At 41.1% G+C, this 17,273-nt stretch overlaps 1 protein-coding gene and 1 long non-coding RNA gene across 2 annotated transcripts; one reads left to right on the forward strand and one right to left on the reverse strand.

The window, feature by feature from the left end:
- Positions 1-4,418: 4,418 nt before the first annotated feature.
- eral1 (Era-like 12S mitochondrial rRNA chaperone 1) lies at positions 4,419-11,747 on the forward strand. Its single transcript, XM_062406605.1, has 11 exons — positions 4,419-4,649; positions 6,430-6,588; positions 6,765-6,892; positions 6,985-7,062; positions 7,154-7,200; positions 7,296-7,357; positions 7,466-7,578; positions 7,868-8,173; positions 8,930-9,079; positions 9,525-9,605; positions 11,276-11,747. The coding sequence occupies exons 1-11, from the start codon at positions 4,544-4,546 to the stop codon at positions 11,396-11,398; spliced, it is 1,353 nt and encodes a 450-aa protein (XP_062262589.1). The 5' UTR covers positions 4,419-4,543; the 3' UTR covers positions 11,399-11,747.
- A 1,051-nt stretch (positions 11,748-12,798) lies between these two features.
- Positions 12,799-13,433, reverse strand: LOC133969897 (uncharacterized). The gene is made up of 2 exons (XR_009924250.1): positions 13,332-13,433; positions 12,799-13,163 (listed from the first exon to the last, which is right to left on the reverse strand). It is a non-coding gene; the product is annotated as an uncharacterized LOC133969897 (long non-coding RNA).
- Positions 13,434-17,273: the final 3,840 nt, after the last annotated feature.

Below are 17,273 nucleotides of genomic sequence, written 5' to 3' on the forward strand. Positions count from 1 at the left end.
CACTGCTGCTGTCTGCGGCAGCAACTTTCCGCGCATGCGCATTGACTGGGACGGTTCCAGACTGCGCTGGGGCTGGCAAGGGATTTAAAGGGACCGTCAGCCAGAGATCTGATTGGTAGCCTAAAAATTTGTGAGAGACGGAGGAGAAAAAAGATAAATTAATCAAGACAGATATTTATATAAAATCACAGTGAATTTTGTTTAGTGTCAAACTATGAGGAAATCTGTACCTTTGTTTTGGGTGCAATATAAAGAAACAATAAATGATGAAACAATAAAGTGACCTTACTCCCCCAACATCTGCACCCGTGCACCGTACATGGCTGCTCTGTGTGGTCTTCACCAGATGGGTTAAAATCAGAGGTTAAATTTCCCTACCTGCATGAGTGTGCCTCAGCATGTCTGTGCATGTGTTTGGGACAAATAAATGTATCTTAATCTTAATGAGGAAGTTTTTCTCCACTTAGTCGCAAAAGTGCTTACTCATTGTGGGAAGTGTTTCTGTACAGTTTCTAAAGTTTCAACCTCAATATGTAAGTTGACTTAAATTCAATAAAATAGTATTAGTTGTAGTAGTAGTATTAGTAGTAGTAGTAATGTGTAAAATACATGTTTTTCAAGGTCGGTTGACAAGCTCTGTGGGAAAAGCTTGTAAAATTTAATATGTGAAATGACAATAATGTTTAATATGGGGAGGATGGCTCAACTGAGTTTGCATGAAATGTGAACACTAGTGAAAGCTAACCCAAGAACCTAAAATAATGTATTTACTTAATGCAAATTGGAATTTAACTATAGTTCAAAGGATAATACTGTGTGTTCAGCTCTAGTTGCTACAGAAATAAAAAATGTACCTACAAAATATTTGCAAACATCCTATATAAAACACAACATGGAGCCTAAGTCAATTAATTCACTGTGTTGTCAGGAAGGTGTGATACCACAAACAACACTGAATTCATTTTCATTGTACTGCACTGTTGGCCATGGTTTTGGATCCTAAGCAAATAAAAAGATCTTATCAGTGTGGTACCATCAAATAATATGGTACCACACTGATATATATATATTAGACTAATATGGGTGAACAGAAAACTAAGGTTTTCAAGCCACCAGCCATGATCACAAAGGTCTTACACCGCCAGTTTGTCATTTTATATTGATAATCAATATTTTTCCATTTGCCTTTAAAATAACAGCTTGTTTGTGCTTCTCACTGGTCCAGATTTAATAGTCATTAGGTACACTGGCACACTATTTGCCTGGAGTTGCGTTGTGCTAGGATTTTGTGTCATTGTGCCCTTAACAAGCTGTATTATGCATCTTGCGGGGGAAGGTTAAACCCGGGGAGAAGACTTCAGGGTCAATAATGTCACATGCTTTGTGATTTGATGAAAGGTTCTATTTGTGGAGCCTGATGTGTATGGCTCCCTAATCAAAGACTTATATATCTGTGACAACTGAAATAAATTACTCAATTACAATCGCCCACCTGCCCTCTCCACAGTATTGATACCGTTTTATTACCAGAGAGAGACAGAGGAACAACACAGAAGACTGTGGCTAGTTACGGGAAGGCTTGCAAATGTGTGCCCATGGACATGTAATGTCATGTCAGAACCGGCACAAAAGCAATCGAAAAAATTGATTAGGTAGAAGAATACACATGTCAGTAATGTTCTGCAAACATTTCTGAAATACATCACGGTGAAGGATAACTCCATAGCCTGGGTTCCAGTTTGGACTGGGCCTATTAAAATACTCAAGCCAATTTAGGCCTGCAAGCTTCACCTCCCCTATCAGCGAGTGAAAGAGAGGAGAATTTGGTCTGAAAGCCCAATCACACACAACGCTCTGAGTTCAGCAGGTGGGGAAGTAGCAGCAGCAGGCACCATCAGGCAATAATACAAAGTTAATGATGCAGAATGGTGTCTTTCTCCATACCAAAGAAGGTGTCAATAGAGGATGTTTAAGAACGCTGTTCCTCATTACGCTTTTTAAATTCACCACTGACGTGATTGATGATTTCAAAGGGAGGCATTATTGATCCACTTCACAGACAAGTCCCATCGATTGCAAGTCGAGAATGAATAAAAGTTTTTTTCACCCTTCATCTCCCCCACTGAGAGAGAGATTGTACAATCAGTGCATCAGTGTGACCTACATGGGTCGTTTTGGAGCTAAATCACCTCTTAAAAAAAACAGCCTGAACAAGAACATATAGAGAAGTGATTGCTGGATTTAGGGACCTTGGGGGACCTTCAGGGCATCACGCAACAGTTAAAATCTCACCACTTTCTCATTTGCCAGATGTTAACATTTCATCCTTCCATTCATTAATCAGTGGGGTACTTCACAAATAACATATCTGTGTTGGGACTGCTCAGCATGAAATAAGTTTCGGCTGTTTTATAGACAGTCAGCCAGCTGTGCAGCATCACGCCTCTCACAGCAATCAGCAGTGATGGAGTGATGGATGCTCTGACACACTGACAGATTGTTGTTTTTCCCCCCACCTCTGCTCCCCGTTGACATGCCCCATGGCTCGTGCTTCTTATTCCATGGACTTTGTTATTCCTTGTGAGCAGCAATTCTTCTTATTAGTGGAGAAGCTGCCAGTTTCCTGCATTTCTAATTCCAACTATTAGCAAATCAACAAGAGAGGAAGCACTCTGACATCACCTGCAGAGAAGAAGAAATCTGCATATTCAGGGTGATTTGATCTATTCTCTATCAATACATAGTGTTCTGTTTGAATTTTACCAAACAAGATTGATTAGGGCACTGAACTGCAGCACACACAGAAAGGTCTTCTATAACACCATGTTGAATCTCACTGGCAAGTGCACTTCAAATGGCAAAGTGGGCTACAGCTTATGATTAAATGGTCTGCAGGCGAAGCCTTTTTGTCTTTTTTTGTAGAGAGAGCTCTTTCTGAAGGCCAAAGTTAATGCAGTCATAGAAAGAACTCTGATACACTCCCACGTGAAATGGCCATGTGAGGAAAGCCCGAAGGGAGAAAAGGCCTTGAATGAATTTGAGAGGGAGCGAGTGGGAGGGAGGCAGATAGAGAGAAAGTTCAAACATTACTGATCCTAAAATATCCTTTTTGTTTCTGGTTCAATTGGAATTCGGCAGTAAGTGTCTGCTAAAAGCTCCATTTTTGTTGCCCTTCCATGGCTACAGAGCTTTTAGAGCTAGATGATGACAGATTGTGAGCTACCTGATATCCTTCATCATCCTCCCCAGTGGAGGTGTTTGTTCCGCCCCAGGCAAGTCCTCGAGGACTAACAAACAGCCGGCATGTTTGATGGACTGTGGGGAGACATCTGCTCTGCCTGTCTTTGCCGTACAGAATGAAAACAACATGTAACAGTAATCAATCAATATGCAAACTGTGTCCTGTTGCACTGATGATTAACCTCACAGACTTAATGCTTTTCAAGTCATATGAGCTCGTCATTGTAAATCAGTGCTGAATAATCATAGGGTGTGACCATGAGAGAATAATCTGCTTGCTCGATACATCCTGAACAGCATTGTCACAACAGAGTTTCAAGCCCCCTCAGGAATAATTTCTGCTGTGTGTGCTCAAGGGACGAGAGGGGAAAAAAGCCTGCACAGTGCAATCTGGTTGTAAACTCGCCATCCCTCACAAAGTAATCGGAAGAAAATCAACCCAGCCAAAACCTCCTTTGGAGCACTTTCCTCCATTTTGAACTGAGTTGCTCACATGGGGCAAAGGTATCTGTGCGTTGTAATGAGCTAATGGGAATAAGATGATTTTAGCCACTGAATATCTTTATTGCTGTAGACAGGTGGTTCCCAAACTGGTTTCCATGGAGTCTTGAGAGGAAAACAGAGCATTGGCTGCAAAATGATGCATGCTGGTCATTTTATTATCGTTATTTTAAACAAATGAATACACATGTAAATGTAAAATAATCGTGTTATTGATAGGTCTTTGTATCTTTTAATTTGACTTGAAAGTTTTATTTGACTTCAATTATTCATGTGTTTGACTATGATATATTGGAAGACGTCCTTGGGTACAGTGAAACCAAATTTAATAACATTTGTTTATTATTATAATTTACATAGTGGTTTCTAAATCTGAAGCCGTTTCCTCTTTAATAACCTCGTCTCCTTGCTAGTTTCTTTATAAATTGAATGATCTAACTCTTTCTTAAGCTCTCTTCTTATATATCTTTCCATCTTTGCTCTTATGCAATCACTTTGTGGTCCCTTAGACCCGAGCTGTCATTTCTAACACTAACAACGTAAATGTAAATAGACCTAAATCAAGTCATGTCAGAGAAGTTACATTTCAAACTGGGTTCCTCCGGGCGCGAGGGGGCGGTGGAGACTTCACACACACTTCAGTGAGGACACTCCTAGTTGCGGTTGCGGAAGTCGTTTGTCGTTGATCAAAACAACATGGTGTCACCCTGTGGGCAATGTGAACGTAAACAGGGAGTCTCAGCTCAGACAGGATAAACACAAACACACCGGCGGGAGAACTCGGCAGGATCCAATAAAGCCCATGTATCTGAGAGCGATTTCTCGGGTTGTCAGAGACGCCGGGGTCCGGTGCACACGACCCCTCGTTTCTCCGCGACAGGGAAGTGCGTCATGGTTCCTCACAGCGGGTCAGTGACAAAGTGACGGGGTTTCTCCTCCTCATTCATATCTGCTATATTGGTTCATTTCACCAAGGAAACAGAGTGGGTCTCCAGTAAAGCGTGGCGTGGTTACTGAAGGGGGGAAACACAGTGAGGTTGGAAGGGATGAAGCTCTGAGAGAAGCACCGGTCTGCTCCTATATGATTCTGATATGATGCTTTTAATATTACCCATTAAAGCCTGTGTTCACTCTGACTGTGTAAGGAGAAATTGTTATGTTATAAACATAACAAATTACAACGCTAGTCGGGGAAAATAGCAGCTTTCTATTGGTCAATGGTACATTTACACCAGTGACTTCTTTGAATGACAAGGCAACACAAACAAATGTGAACACTAGTAACCTATTTTCTTTAAAGGCATCATTCAATACACATAATTAAAACACAAGATTTAATGAAAACTTTTTGAAGCGATTAAGTCCCCCCACGGCTCAGAACTCTGTATTACTTTTACCTAAGTACAGTTCTGACACATAACGAAGTTCATTACTTTTAATTTTTTTTTTTAAAGAAATTAATGAGTGAAATTGACCCATTGGCCCAATCAGAGCGTAAAGGCAACATTAACACTTAAAATGTCGAGACTCTGCCATAATGATGTTGTACTGTTGCTTTTCATACTTAAAGTGTGTATTAAGCAAGTGCTTACTCTTATTCAAATAGAAAAGTGAATGTAGTACTTTTACTTGAGTACATCGTTGTTCTTTTACCTAAGTAAAATATTTGCAGACTTTGTCCTTCACAGGACTGTTTTACTTTAATGCGCTGAAGCCTCCAGGTCACGTACACTGGGAATGAGTTAAGTAGGCGACAGCTCATTAACCTGCTGTTACATGAATAATGTTTAAATATTTATATAATCTCTATTTTTTAGTGGAGGGGTAGATTTTGTCATTACTATTATGTCTTAAAATATTTTTGGAGGTTGTCATTAAAATTTAATTAAATCTCCTATGCTACATCCAACAGTCCAAACCTCAATGATATGTAGATTTATTTGAAAGTGTTATTTAGGTTAATTTATCATTTAGAGACAACAAGCAAGTACTTACATTTGAAAAATCGATCTAGCAAAAGTTTGACATTTCTTCTTAGTAAATGACTAATCAATATTATTGGCTATTTTCTGTAAAGCAACATGGGGATCATACAAACGTTTTTACATTCAGCATCTCCCACCAAAATGCAATGGCTGAATCCTGAAGGTCAAACAAATCAACTCCTCATAAATCATTTGCAAAGCTGATTTGACAAATGAAAGTTATGAGTTGTTTACATCCATGTTTTCAGTCGTCTTGTTTACGGTCTCCGTCAGACATGTTACCACAACTTACAATTCACCAGCAGGAAAGTGTAAAAACAGTTGGAGAGAAGGAAATTATACTGCCACATTGTCTTTCACGATACTAACAAAACAGGGGCCCACTTGTGAAAACATTGCTGTAGCCCAACCATTGGACTAAAACTCTGCACTGTAACTTTAAGGGGTGCTATTAAAATTGTGCAATATTTATAGCACATTTTATGTGACTTCTAAAGGCTCCTCAGTTTGCACAAACACCAAAATACTTAGTTGCAAGGAGGTGTTTCTGTGATAAATTGTATGGCATGATATACACTTTTGGCAGAGAGCTTATGAATGCATAATAATACTGTGTCAGTTTAACATTCAGGTAAACACAATCAGTCAGTTACCTGGCAGCCCTGCTGGCAGTGAAGTGATGGATATGTCGATGTCTTTACAGGAAGTAGTGCCTGCAGCAGAGGAGGGAGGAATGGATTTATCTTCACGCCTGCCTGTTTTATTACATCAGAGGCGTTTCTCAATAGACTGATGAAAGGCAAAGCAGCAGAAGCAGATGGCAGCTTTTATCGCCTCCCAGCATCAGTTCCGCCGGACAGCGGTAACCAGACCACTGCCTCAGAGATTTACATCCATCAGCTCATCTAATCATTCTGGCCCAAATAGTGCTGGCGTCATCCTCCCACCACTCTCATGTTCTCATTCCTGTTTTTACTGCAGTCACATTCACTTTTACTGCCCGTCTAATGGCTGATTGCCCTTTTGTTTTTTTTCCAGGTGAACAACTGTCTTTGCTGCTGAGGCCTCCAGATCAGCCTGACAACTCAAAGGTTTTGAAAGTGGCGATATTAGGTGCCCCGAATGCTGGGAAGTCTACATTGACAAACCAGCTCCTTCGCACAAAGGTAGCTGTCTTAACTGTCTCTGTGTTAATAACCCACTTTCTAATGTATCTGTCTTACTGGCATTTGTTAAATGCAGTGTTCATTTCTTCAAGGTGTTTGCTGTGTCCAAAAAAGTACACACGACACGGGCACGTGCTTTGGGCGTCCTAACAGAGGATGATACACAGATAGTAAGAGCTTTTCCTACCTCTCTTCTGATGCCTGTAATGTCATTTAGGCCAAATGCTTCAGTCAAAACATACATATGTTATCTTTTTATAGATTTTACTGGACACTCCTGGTCTCACCACTCCTTCAAAGGTTAAAAGGTGATTAGTAGATTGTCACCATTATTTAAAAGCTGTAGTCTCCATAGTCTATAATCATACAGTGTAATGTTTGAATGAACCCTCTGTTTCCACAGACATCAGCTCGAGAAGTCTTTGCTTGTGGATCCCTGGAACACAGTCAAAGAAGCTGACCTGAGTATTTCATTTTCTTATGCTCAGCCATTTCTACTTTTGTGTCATGGATTAAACGTTTAAGTGGAACATAGTGCTTGGTTTCAAACTTTTATAATGGGAACTCTTCCAGTGGTCGTGGTGGTGGATGTGGCAGACAGATGGATGAGCAGGACACTTGACTTTGAGGTGCTCAAATGTCTGGCCCAGCACCCAGACATCCCAGCAGTCCTGGTCCTCAATAAGGTATGCTGGCCTCACACTGTCATAGGAAGCTCTCACATCTACAAACTTTCATCTGCTTTTTATATGTATTATTATTATTATTATTATTATTATTAAAAGGATCAAAATGTTGTATTAGAACTGAAGTTAAAGGACAAGATATTAATATTCAGTATATTTAGTGATTGTCAACAAATTCCATGAAAAGACCCCAAACAATGTATAAGTCTGTGTCTCAAAATTATTAACTATAATAACTATTGAGACACACTATCTGAGGTGTCTTCACTAATGCTCTTCTCTCTCTCAGGTGGACCTGGTGAAATTGAAGGACAAGCTGCTTGAGAGCACAGTAGAGTTGACATGCGGAGTGGTGAATGGACGCAGAATGCGGGTCAGGCCGGTGATCAAGCCTCCATTGGCTGAAAAGAGGCCAGAGAGGGATTCAGAGTTGTCGCTTGACGAGGACATCGCAGGGCTCGAGGGTAGCAGTGAGCCAAAGTCTACACTGAACAAAGAGCAGCTCAAGGCGCTGAGGAGCCAGCAGGGCTGGCCTCACTTCAAAGATGTCTTCATGCTGTCTTCTTTGGACAAAGAGGACGTGGAGACACTGAAGGTACGGATTAGATGTGAAGCCTATATTACATCCTTCAGAGCCATTATACATGATTATTGTGCTGGCTGGCACTGCTTCTCTTTGGCTATGTGTCTGATCTCAAATGGAAGTGATATTACCCACAGCAAGATGTTTCAGGTTTGGGAGAGTCAGAATTTATTTTTTGCAAGAATCTGATTCGTGCTCACAGTGGTCAATTGTCCTAAAAAGAAATGCAAAGCTCTGAACATTTCTCCCGTGCTTCAAGATTACATACAAAGTCAATGCAATGGTGATGTGGTGCGTTTCAGGTGAAATTTCCACCGTTATGGATGTGAACACAACATTAACCTTGTCAACTCTGCACTAGATTATATTGGATATAAGCATATAAACCTATAGCAAACATTCAAGATAAATGTTAAAAATCTCAAAATGACAAGAAGAACACAAACTGAATACTTAAATGTCACAATTAAACCAAATTTACTTTTTACCCTTGCATGATTTCAAAACAATACCTTTGTACATGTTTGTCATTTTTAGTTTACAAGCACAAACAGGGACAGTAGCTTTAATTAAGCATTAGGTCATTTGCAGTGGGCCTAATTCACCAATATCTTTGTAAGAATTCTCTTCGATTTGTTCTTGAGAAATTTTTCAAAGAAAACCATGTCAGATTCATGATGCGTTCCTAAACTGCAGAATTGTTCACATTTGCGTTCTTACATTGAAGAATGACATTTCGTCTGCCGTGCTTTTATTTCATCCTTTTAGAGCTACTTCATGGTCGCCGCCAAGCCAGGGTCGTGGCAGTACCACAGTGAGGTCCTGACGGATCAGAGTCCTGAGGAAGTTTGCACCAACATCATCAGAGAGAAGCTTCTGGAGTATCTGCCGCAGGAAGTGCCTTATTCAATGACACAGGTGTGTAATTCTGCAGGGACTCTCCACAGCACATGTGATAATGAGCTGACCGCAAAGTGACAACACCTATTACATCCCACTGCTCGGATTCTGAGGCCTATTTAAAGTACTCACTTTCACTCTACATGCTGACATGAGCATTGATGCAGCTATTGAACCCAACACCCACCTGCTTCACTCCTGCTTTTCATATGCACTATGGTCATTTTGTCAATGATGTTGCTTATCATGTTGGTGTGTATTTATTGCCTTTGCTTGCTTGCACTCCTGCATCACACCACCAAGTCAGACCGTTGTAGATGTTATTAGTGAACAAAATGTTTTCTGACAAATAAACACAAAAATTCAAATGAATGAAAGCGCATATCTCGGCCAAGACCCACACTGCCCTTTTGACACCCGAGACACGGATACATTGCTAATATTGGGCTGTTTTTGTTTTCAGGCTATTGAGCTCTGGTACGATGGTGAAAATGGTGAACTGGAAATTTCAGTGAAACTTTATGCCAAGAAAGAATCTCACATGGTAAGTACATTAACTCTTGTTTTATCGCGAATTGAAAACTAATTGATTGGAGTTTAGAGGTCAAAGGTCCAAGCCACAGTGAACTAACAAACCACCTTATTTGCCTAGTGAATGGGTTATCTTAAGAAGACCTTGGGAGAATCCTTTCAAATTTGGCACAAATGTTTCCTTACACCCTATAAACTGATTGGATTTGAGTGGTCAAGGTCACGGTGGCCTCACAAAAAATTGTTTCGGCCTCTTGTCATCTCAAATCTGACTCTTGTAAACTGAAACTGCCCTGGTTGGCGTAGGCGTACGACTGCAGGGTGGTCATTTAAGTTTTTTATGAGGTTCGGCTGCTGAAACACTCCACTTTTACTCGGGGGTTAATCCATCTATTTAATATTTAATGTGGGTCAATTTAGCATTTTTTCGTATTGGAAGAAACAACAGAAAGACACACATTGTTCACACATTCAAAAATCTATGTTTAAAATTCAAATTCAGGTTTTCATCGCTGTTTTGCCTTAGTGCCCATGTCAAACAAGAGATCCTGCAAAAGTTTACATGAAGCCCCTTATTATCAAAGTCAGAACTAACAAATAAATGATTTCCTTTCTTCAGAAGTTCTTTTGTTCACATCAGATGTACTGTGAATGCAGCACAAACCAGAATGGCACCAAGTAGAGCACATACCTCTGTCAAGGCTCAAAATCCCCTTAAATCAATCAAGCTGCCTCAAAATTCACAAAAGTGCCTGATTCTTTCATCAAGATCAATGATTCATGGGAAATTACTGAAAATGTAAAAAAAAATACTCAACTCGCAATGTTAAAGAAAGTAAAAACAATCCTGAATCCATCCCTTGGTCCGGATCTGTGTCAAAATAAACAACTGTAGCCTATACCTCATCCTTCCAGAAAGATTAAAGAAAATGGATTCAGATCGTTTTTGCGTGATCTTGTTAACAGACAGCAAATCTGCAAATGAAAACAGCCTCGCTGGTTGAAATTCAAGTTGGCTGAGAAGTTGGAAAAAGACATGTGAAGCTTCTGGTATTTATTTGCTGCCCCCCCCTTTCACATACCTTGAGGTTCTTCTGTCTTTGTGTTTTAAACTAGTAAATATTTGAGCAGCTTTTCTTAACCATCCATATTTGATGACAAAGAATATTTGAAGCTACATCTGTGCCACTGAAATGTTTCAAGGCCAGCGACCTCTGAGAGTGAGTGAGTCAGGCCTGCACCATTCTACAGCTTTTCCACTCAACAGAGGAATAACCCCAGAGGTGTAAACAGTTTTAGAAGTCAGGGGGATGACCGACCACAGGAATCAAATCTCATCTGCTTCATCAATAGTTCCTTGTACAAACTTTTTTCTTCGGTTTTCTCTGAGGAGATGGAACATTTAAATGGAGATTTTAGTCTTTGAATGCAGTTTGGATGAATACAGTTAATATTTTGCGGCTTTTATAATGTAGTTTGTGGTGACATGGTGCTTGACATCATCCTTAAATATGGATGCATTACATAATCTTAAGCTTGAATTTAGTAAAACATATGTATACTGTATTTATAACATTTCCAACCTTTTAAATCCCAAAATATGTTTTTCAAATGTTCTTCCTGCAGTAAAATACAACCAATGACCCTGTTCATTCACTGGTGCTCTATGTCTTGTGTCTGTAGTCAATGGTGATCGGCCCAGCTGGCCAGATGGTAGCACGGATCGCCCGAGAGGCGGGCGCGGACCTGAGCCAGGTCTACCTGAGGGATGTGAGGCTGAAGCTCTCAGTCAAGCTGAGCAAGTGAAGAGGATGGAAGTGACTTTAAGTGGTGAAATCCTAAAGAGATGAAGAGGTGGGGACGGATCAGGCTGGATTTCTCCACAAAGGACCGAAGTTATGATTCAAGCGAAGGATAAAATCCTGTTTGAGTCTGAGGTGGAGTCATGGGACAGCAAAAACTGTATCCAAAGCCCAGAGCTCCCACTGAATTTGAGTCTTTAAGGAAAATAAATTATACACAACAGTTTGCCGTTTGCATCAGAAACATTCTGTCAGGCAGTCGTATAAATCCTATTTATTCAAGATTAAACCAATAATCTTAAAACAATGTGATAAAACCCTTATTGTTGTAAAATAAACTTTTGTTAAAAATATTTTTTATATTTTCTGGAGGTTATTTTATGTTTTTGCATGATAGATGACAGTCGAAGATACAGGGAAAGAGAGATGGGGGTGACATGTGACAAATGTCCCCAAACAAGGCCATTTGAGGGACCTTGAGGCCATGTGATGCATCAGGGAAATGGAGAAAACATGTTAATGAAAAGCAGCTAATGAAAGCGACAAAGTGTAATGAATTATAGACATTTATTTATTGCTGATATATCTTAGGTAACAAACACAACGAAGACTCATCAGACGGATGTTTTGACTCGAGTTCGGCGGTGCCTTTACGACCGAGCAGATTTGGCGAGGTGTGAAAAGGCTGATGGTTTATCTTTGGCTCTCAGTGCGGGCGCCACGTGCGAACACGGCCTGTAGATAAACTGAAGTGTGACCTGCGCAGTTGGTGTTCACTCGGATGTCCCTGATGTACCATCCACCCCTGTTCCCCGCACTCCCACATTACTTTAGCCCTCTCCACTTGGCTTTGAAGTGTGGCAATCCATCCCTCTGACTATCACTTTTTGTTCTGCTTCTCCTTTCTTTTTTTTCTCCCTGCCCCCTCTCCCTCCGCCTGATTTTTTTTGGGGGGCTCTTATAAAGCCCAGCACTCCCCCTGAGGGCTGAATTGTCTCCCTAATGGATGGCAAAATGGAGCACTAACCTGATGCTAAAATGGGTCAGATAATGGTGATTAGATTCATTCCTGCTGCCTGTGAGTTAACTCGACAGTAACGCTATCCGGCGCATCTTGATGAATAACCAGCCAGTGGCCTAAAGCGAGGGCGAAGGGAGGAGGGGGGGGAGAGGCCTTGAATGTCTCACAGAAGCTGTGTCAACCCCTCCAGCTCCTTCAGCAATGGCTGCTTCCCAGTGATTAGACAAGCCGGCTGCGCAGCAGAGATCGCCACTTAGACAACCCAACTGCTGCTGGAAAACATCATGATTGATTTCGCTGGCACATTAAAGCGAATCTGCAAACGCAAGATGTTTGGAATGCTGATACCCTGCTTTCGATGTGACTTAAACAAAACAAAGAGGTTGACATATAATCTTTATTTCACATGCATCCACAAGTACGTCTAAGAATGGCATCAGAAGCTCATTAATAACACGTCCATCACGGCCGTCTCCTGCTTGGTCCTGATGTCATTGAGCGAGGGCCATGGAACCCTTACGATTACTTAAACTCAGTAATGGTAACGGTTTGACGGCCCTCCTCTGTAGGGCGGTGCAGCCGGCAGTCAGTTGAGCCTGAGTGCGTGCTGATAGGATCCAGAGCGGGAATGAAACCCTGGATAGTACATCATCTATACTGTAGTGTCTCTATAACAAACTTACAGTATAAGATGATATCCTGTCCAGGGCACAAGACAGAGGCGTTAGCAGCATGTTATCGTTGCAGTCTGTGAGACGAAGGAGGAGAACGTCAATCGATGGAAATAATATGTTCGAAATACTGGTAAAGAAGCTATTAAATGAACTTGACATGTATTTATATACTGAAGGAAACCACTGTTTTAATTAAAGTGTATCATTACACGGCCTTAGCGTCCTCTCTGTTGTGTACTCACCTATTGTTGCATCTTCTGTTGCTCACTGACACTTTTCTCCGCATGTTTTAAAGCTGCGTCTCGTCCACGTCAGGTTCACAAACTCCTAACTGTTCTCCTGTGGGGCCGGGGCCCTGCACTTAAAGGCCCCCTGGCTCATTAGCATACCGTGATGACATCTGGGGTGGACCAGACTTCACAGGCTGAACCTTTTCTCTTATCTGGTCCAAACCTGACTGCCTCTGTCCACTGATGGTCCACGCCCATATAACATCCAGATGGACTCACAGCTTTTTCTTGAAACATTTTATTAATGGTATTATTTATCAGTAATATTAGTATTAATGAATTTCATAGGAAAAGTTCACTCATTTTCCATTTACAGTGGTTTGTATCTTTTCCCACTCAAGTTGAGTAAGCAGTTTCTTATTTAGCCCAATTGTTCCTGTCCAAAGCCACTTCACAGACTTCTGTTGGGAGTTTTGACCTTTACACAGTATTTAAAAGAACTCAGCAGTAAACCAAAACATGTCTTCTCTCCTGTCTATTAAAAAAAACTCTCTGAGCTTTATCTCACACCGTCATCATAAATCGAAGGTTCGCCATCCTCTGAGTGTCACATCCCCTTGGATTAATGCGCGATGCTTTCATGGATTGGAATTTAATACTGCAATATGTCAACTGATGACATGTTATCTGACATATTACATTATGAGGATTTCTTATGTGCCCAGAAAGATTCCAGGGTATGCCGAGGAGGGATCTACTGTTTTATTATATGTGTCACACATATACAGAAACGATGCATGTCAAATTGCAGCTGGGCTGTGATAAAGCAGGTTAGAGGCTGTGGTTTTATCTTTTTAATCCCTGATGGTTTGTCTACAGCCATTAAGAACAGACTTTATGAAGAGTCTTACATTGTATTTTTTATGTATTCCTTTTTTTTTTTTCCTTAAGAACTGGATTCCCTAAATTTAAACCCGAAAATGTCTTTAAAAGCATAGCAGAGAGTTCCGCTCAATATTGACTGCTAATTTATGATATTTACACATGTATACATGAAGGGCTAAAGATATGAAATTTAATTTTGACAACACTATTTTAATATTTTCCTTCCTCACACAGTATCTATCTTAAGGAATGGATGTCGTTAAGCAAAACAGTGACATGATCTTCAGGAGGGCCGGGGTGAGGTGGGACACTGCAGTTGCCATGGTGAGCCTCTCCCTGGTCAGGGGGTGGGGTCTGGTTGGGGTGAGAGAGGTCCTCCTGTAGACACAGATAAAGATGAAGGTGGGTCTATCTGGGTGGTTTGGTTGCCCTCCAACTTGTTATCTGCAGAACAAACGCTTCAGCTTCTTCAAAAAATGTCCACTTGCGTTCAAAGATAAGTTTTGTACAGACTTACAGTTTGGCCTGCTACTGCGACCGATGTGGCCTCTTACAATAGTTGACGTTCCTATCGCAAAAGCTGAGAACACGGAGAGAACGATCAGCTCCGATGTGAGAACGTGGTCAGGAGTCCCAAGATGTCTGAGCGACACAAGCCTGTATGGACACGGCATCCTATAGCTGCTTTACACGAGTCATGTAGAGGAGTTTAAATGCACCAGACAAGGCTGGAGATGACCCTCTCAGTCCAGAGACAAGCAAAAAGCAGCACTACCAGCGTTCTGACATTGTGGGCATCGTTCAACAGGGAAGAGGAGGTTTAGGCCCAGGTCAGAGTAGACCCCTGTGGAACAAAGCAACTCCTTCAGAGCACAGAAAAAATTGGTAGTCCTGGAAATCCGGTGTCAGGAAGAGGCAGCAAGATGAGTCCCTAACATCCGCTGGCCGTCACCAACATCCTATAACATCAACTGGTGGTAGCCATTAATTAGTGTGTGGAAGGTACAAGGGATATTCTCCATCTTGGGAAGTGTTTAGTTAAAAAAAAGGCAAAGATGTAATGATGTCTGATCTACTGAGCGGCCACATGGCTTTAGTACTGCCACACAAGCCAGTAGTCGGATTTACCTTTAGCCTCGGTGATCTCTTAAGTCCGGCCTGTATCATTGATTACAAGCCCAAAACACTTAATGACGCTAGGGTGCAAAGTTATGTCCCTAACATCCGTTGGTCGCCACTGACACCTGCCAACACCTACTGGTAGATGTTAACCTAAAGTGTGCAGAACATCTTCAAACGTACAAGGGATATTCAACATCTTGTCCTATAATCTTCTTATACAACAGAAGTTTTACAGAGCAACAGAACTATGTATAAATATATTTTATAGAATCCGACTAATTAAGAGACCTAATGCTCTTCCTCTGAGGCAGCATCAGTCGGAAGAGACATCTTTCCTCTTCTATTCAAACCTTTTACTGTTCATCCATCTGCCATTAAATGAGTGTTCATACCACGGTTGTAGAAGTATGAAACATCTGGCTGGGCGTAATTTGAACCACATCATTTATTTTTATTAGAATTTAGATTGTGTCCTGTGGGAGAACTACAAACATGGCTGCACATGAGTTTGTATTAACTGGCACAACAGCTGCCAAGTCTCTGAAGGTTGTGTACGTGTATGCACCAGGATGTTAAATAAAAAACCTCATTTCACATTTATTTCTTTAAAATGTTGCTGGTTCTTTCCTGACCCAAACCACATCCTTTCACCAAGTTTCATGGAAATCATTTCAGTAGTTTTTGTGTACTCCTGCTAACAAACTAACCAATGAACCAACAAACAATCAAACAAACGACTGAGGAGAGAGAGAGAGAGAGAGAGAGAGAGAGAGAGAGAGAGAGAGAGAGAGAGAGAGAGAGAGAGAGAGAGAGAGAGAGAGAGATAATAGCTCTGGAAATTCATCATATGCAACACAGCAGTTATCAGACGGAGAACAATAATACCTCCAACACCAACAGACATGACACCACACATCAGTAGTAGTGTTTTATGGTTCACTGAGTATCAGTCTTTGTGAGGTGACTGTGACGCCCTCTTCAGGTTGAGCATGAACTGTCTCTGGGTCAGTTTCTGTCCAGTCATGTCCCCCATGCACAGCACAGTAAGATGGGTTAGGAATCAGTCATCAGATACAACAGATAAATAGTGTGGACCAGAAAGGATTATTGAAATGATATAATAATAACATCCACTATTCAAATTCAAAGCACATTTTGCATTTCTCACTTACAAGTTGCAATCAGACACCAATAATATGGAACCAACCAAGAACTGCAGAGTTGATCAAATGCAACTGGAAATAGTTTGAAACTTTGAAAAATAGTGATGTTAACACATTAACCATGTGAGCTGTGATGACAAATCACAAGGATGTAAGTGACACAGAGTGAATGGACATCGGATGAAACATACGAGGGGCCTGTAAGAGAGACCATGTGGTGAAGGACAGATGATGACGACACACTTCATGTGTTTAAGTCTCACTGTCCAGACATGTCAGGGTTTTCTTTCTAACATTTTGAGATCCTGCTCGTGCACAGAAAACCAACAGACGTACAGGTTGTACAACTCATGATACAAGTAAGAAATGATGGTTGCATTTAGGAACAGTTCTGCTTCTACAGCTGAGAGGAAGATCTAAGATATCTTCTTAATATCTAATAACACAATGGTGACGGGATGAGGATGCAGCATCAATTCAGATATTTATTTATTCACATAGAAACTATTATATAAGTCATAGAAGTTTCTGTGATTTAAACATAGGAACATTTTGAAGATTGTTTTCACTGCTTCACCAGAATTGCTTCACCAGCATGCAGACCTCTGACCTCTCATAGTGAGTCTCCAGCCGAGTGGAGGTCAACGACCAGAGGACACACGTCTGCAGCTTTTCTGAGTCTCTGCCTTCATCTGCAGCCCTGTCATGTTGCCAACACACACACAAACACACAAAGTGGTGCTTATCCTCATATGATTAAACCTCCAAATATATAGTCAGCTAC

The sequence above is a fragment of the Platichthys flesus genome, chromosome 15 (assembly GCF_949316205.1).
Source record: "Platichthys flesus chromosome 15, fPlaFle2.1, whole genome shotgun sequence".
Classification (NCBI taxonomy): Eukaryota; Metazoa; Chordata; class Actinopteri; order Pleuronectiformes; family Pleuronectidae; genus Platichthys; species Platichthys flesus.

Bases quoted from the DNA above. Each gene is read 5' to 3' on its own strand.
- eral1 (XM_062406605.1), top strand. From the start codon at position 4,544: ATGTATCTGAGAGCGATTTCTCGGGTTGTCAGAGACGCCGGGGTCCGG. The intron at 7,579-7,867 runs GTATGCTGGCCT...TCTCTCTCTCAG, and splicing joins CAGTCCTGGTCCTCAATAAG to GTGGACCTGGTGAAATTGAA. The intron at 9,080-9,524 runs GTGTGTAATTCT...TTTTGTTTTCAG, and splicing joins TGCCTTATTCAATGACACAG to GCTATTGAGCTCTGGTACGA.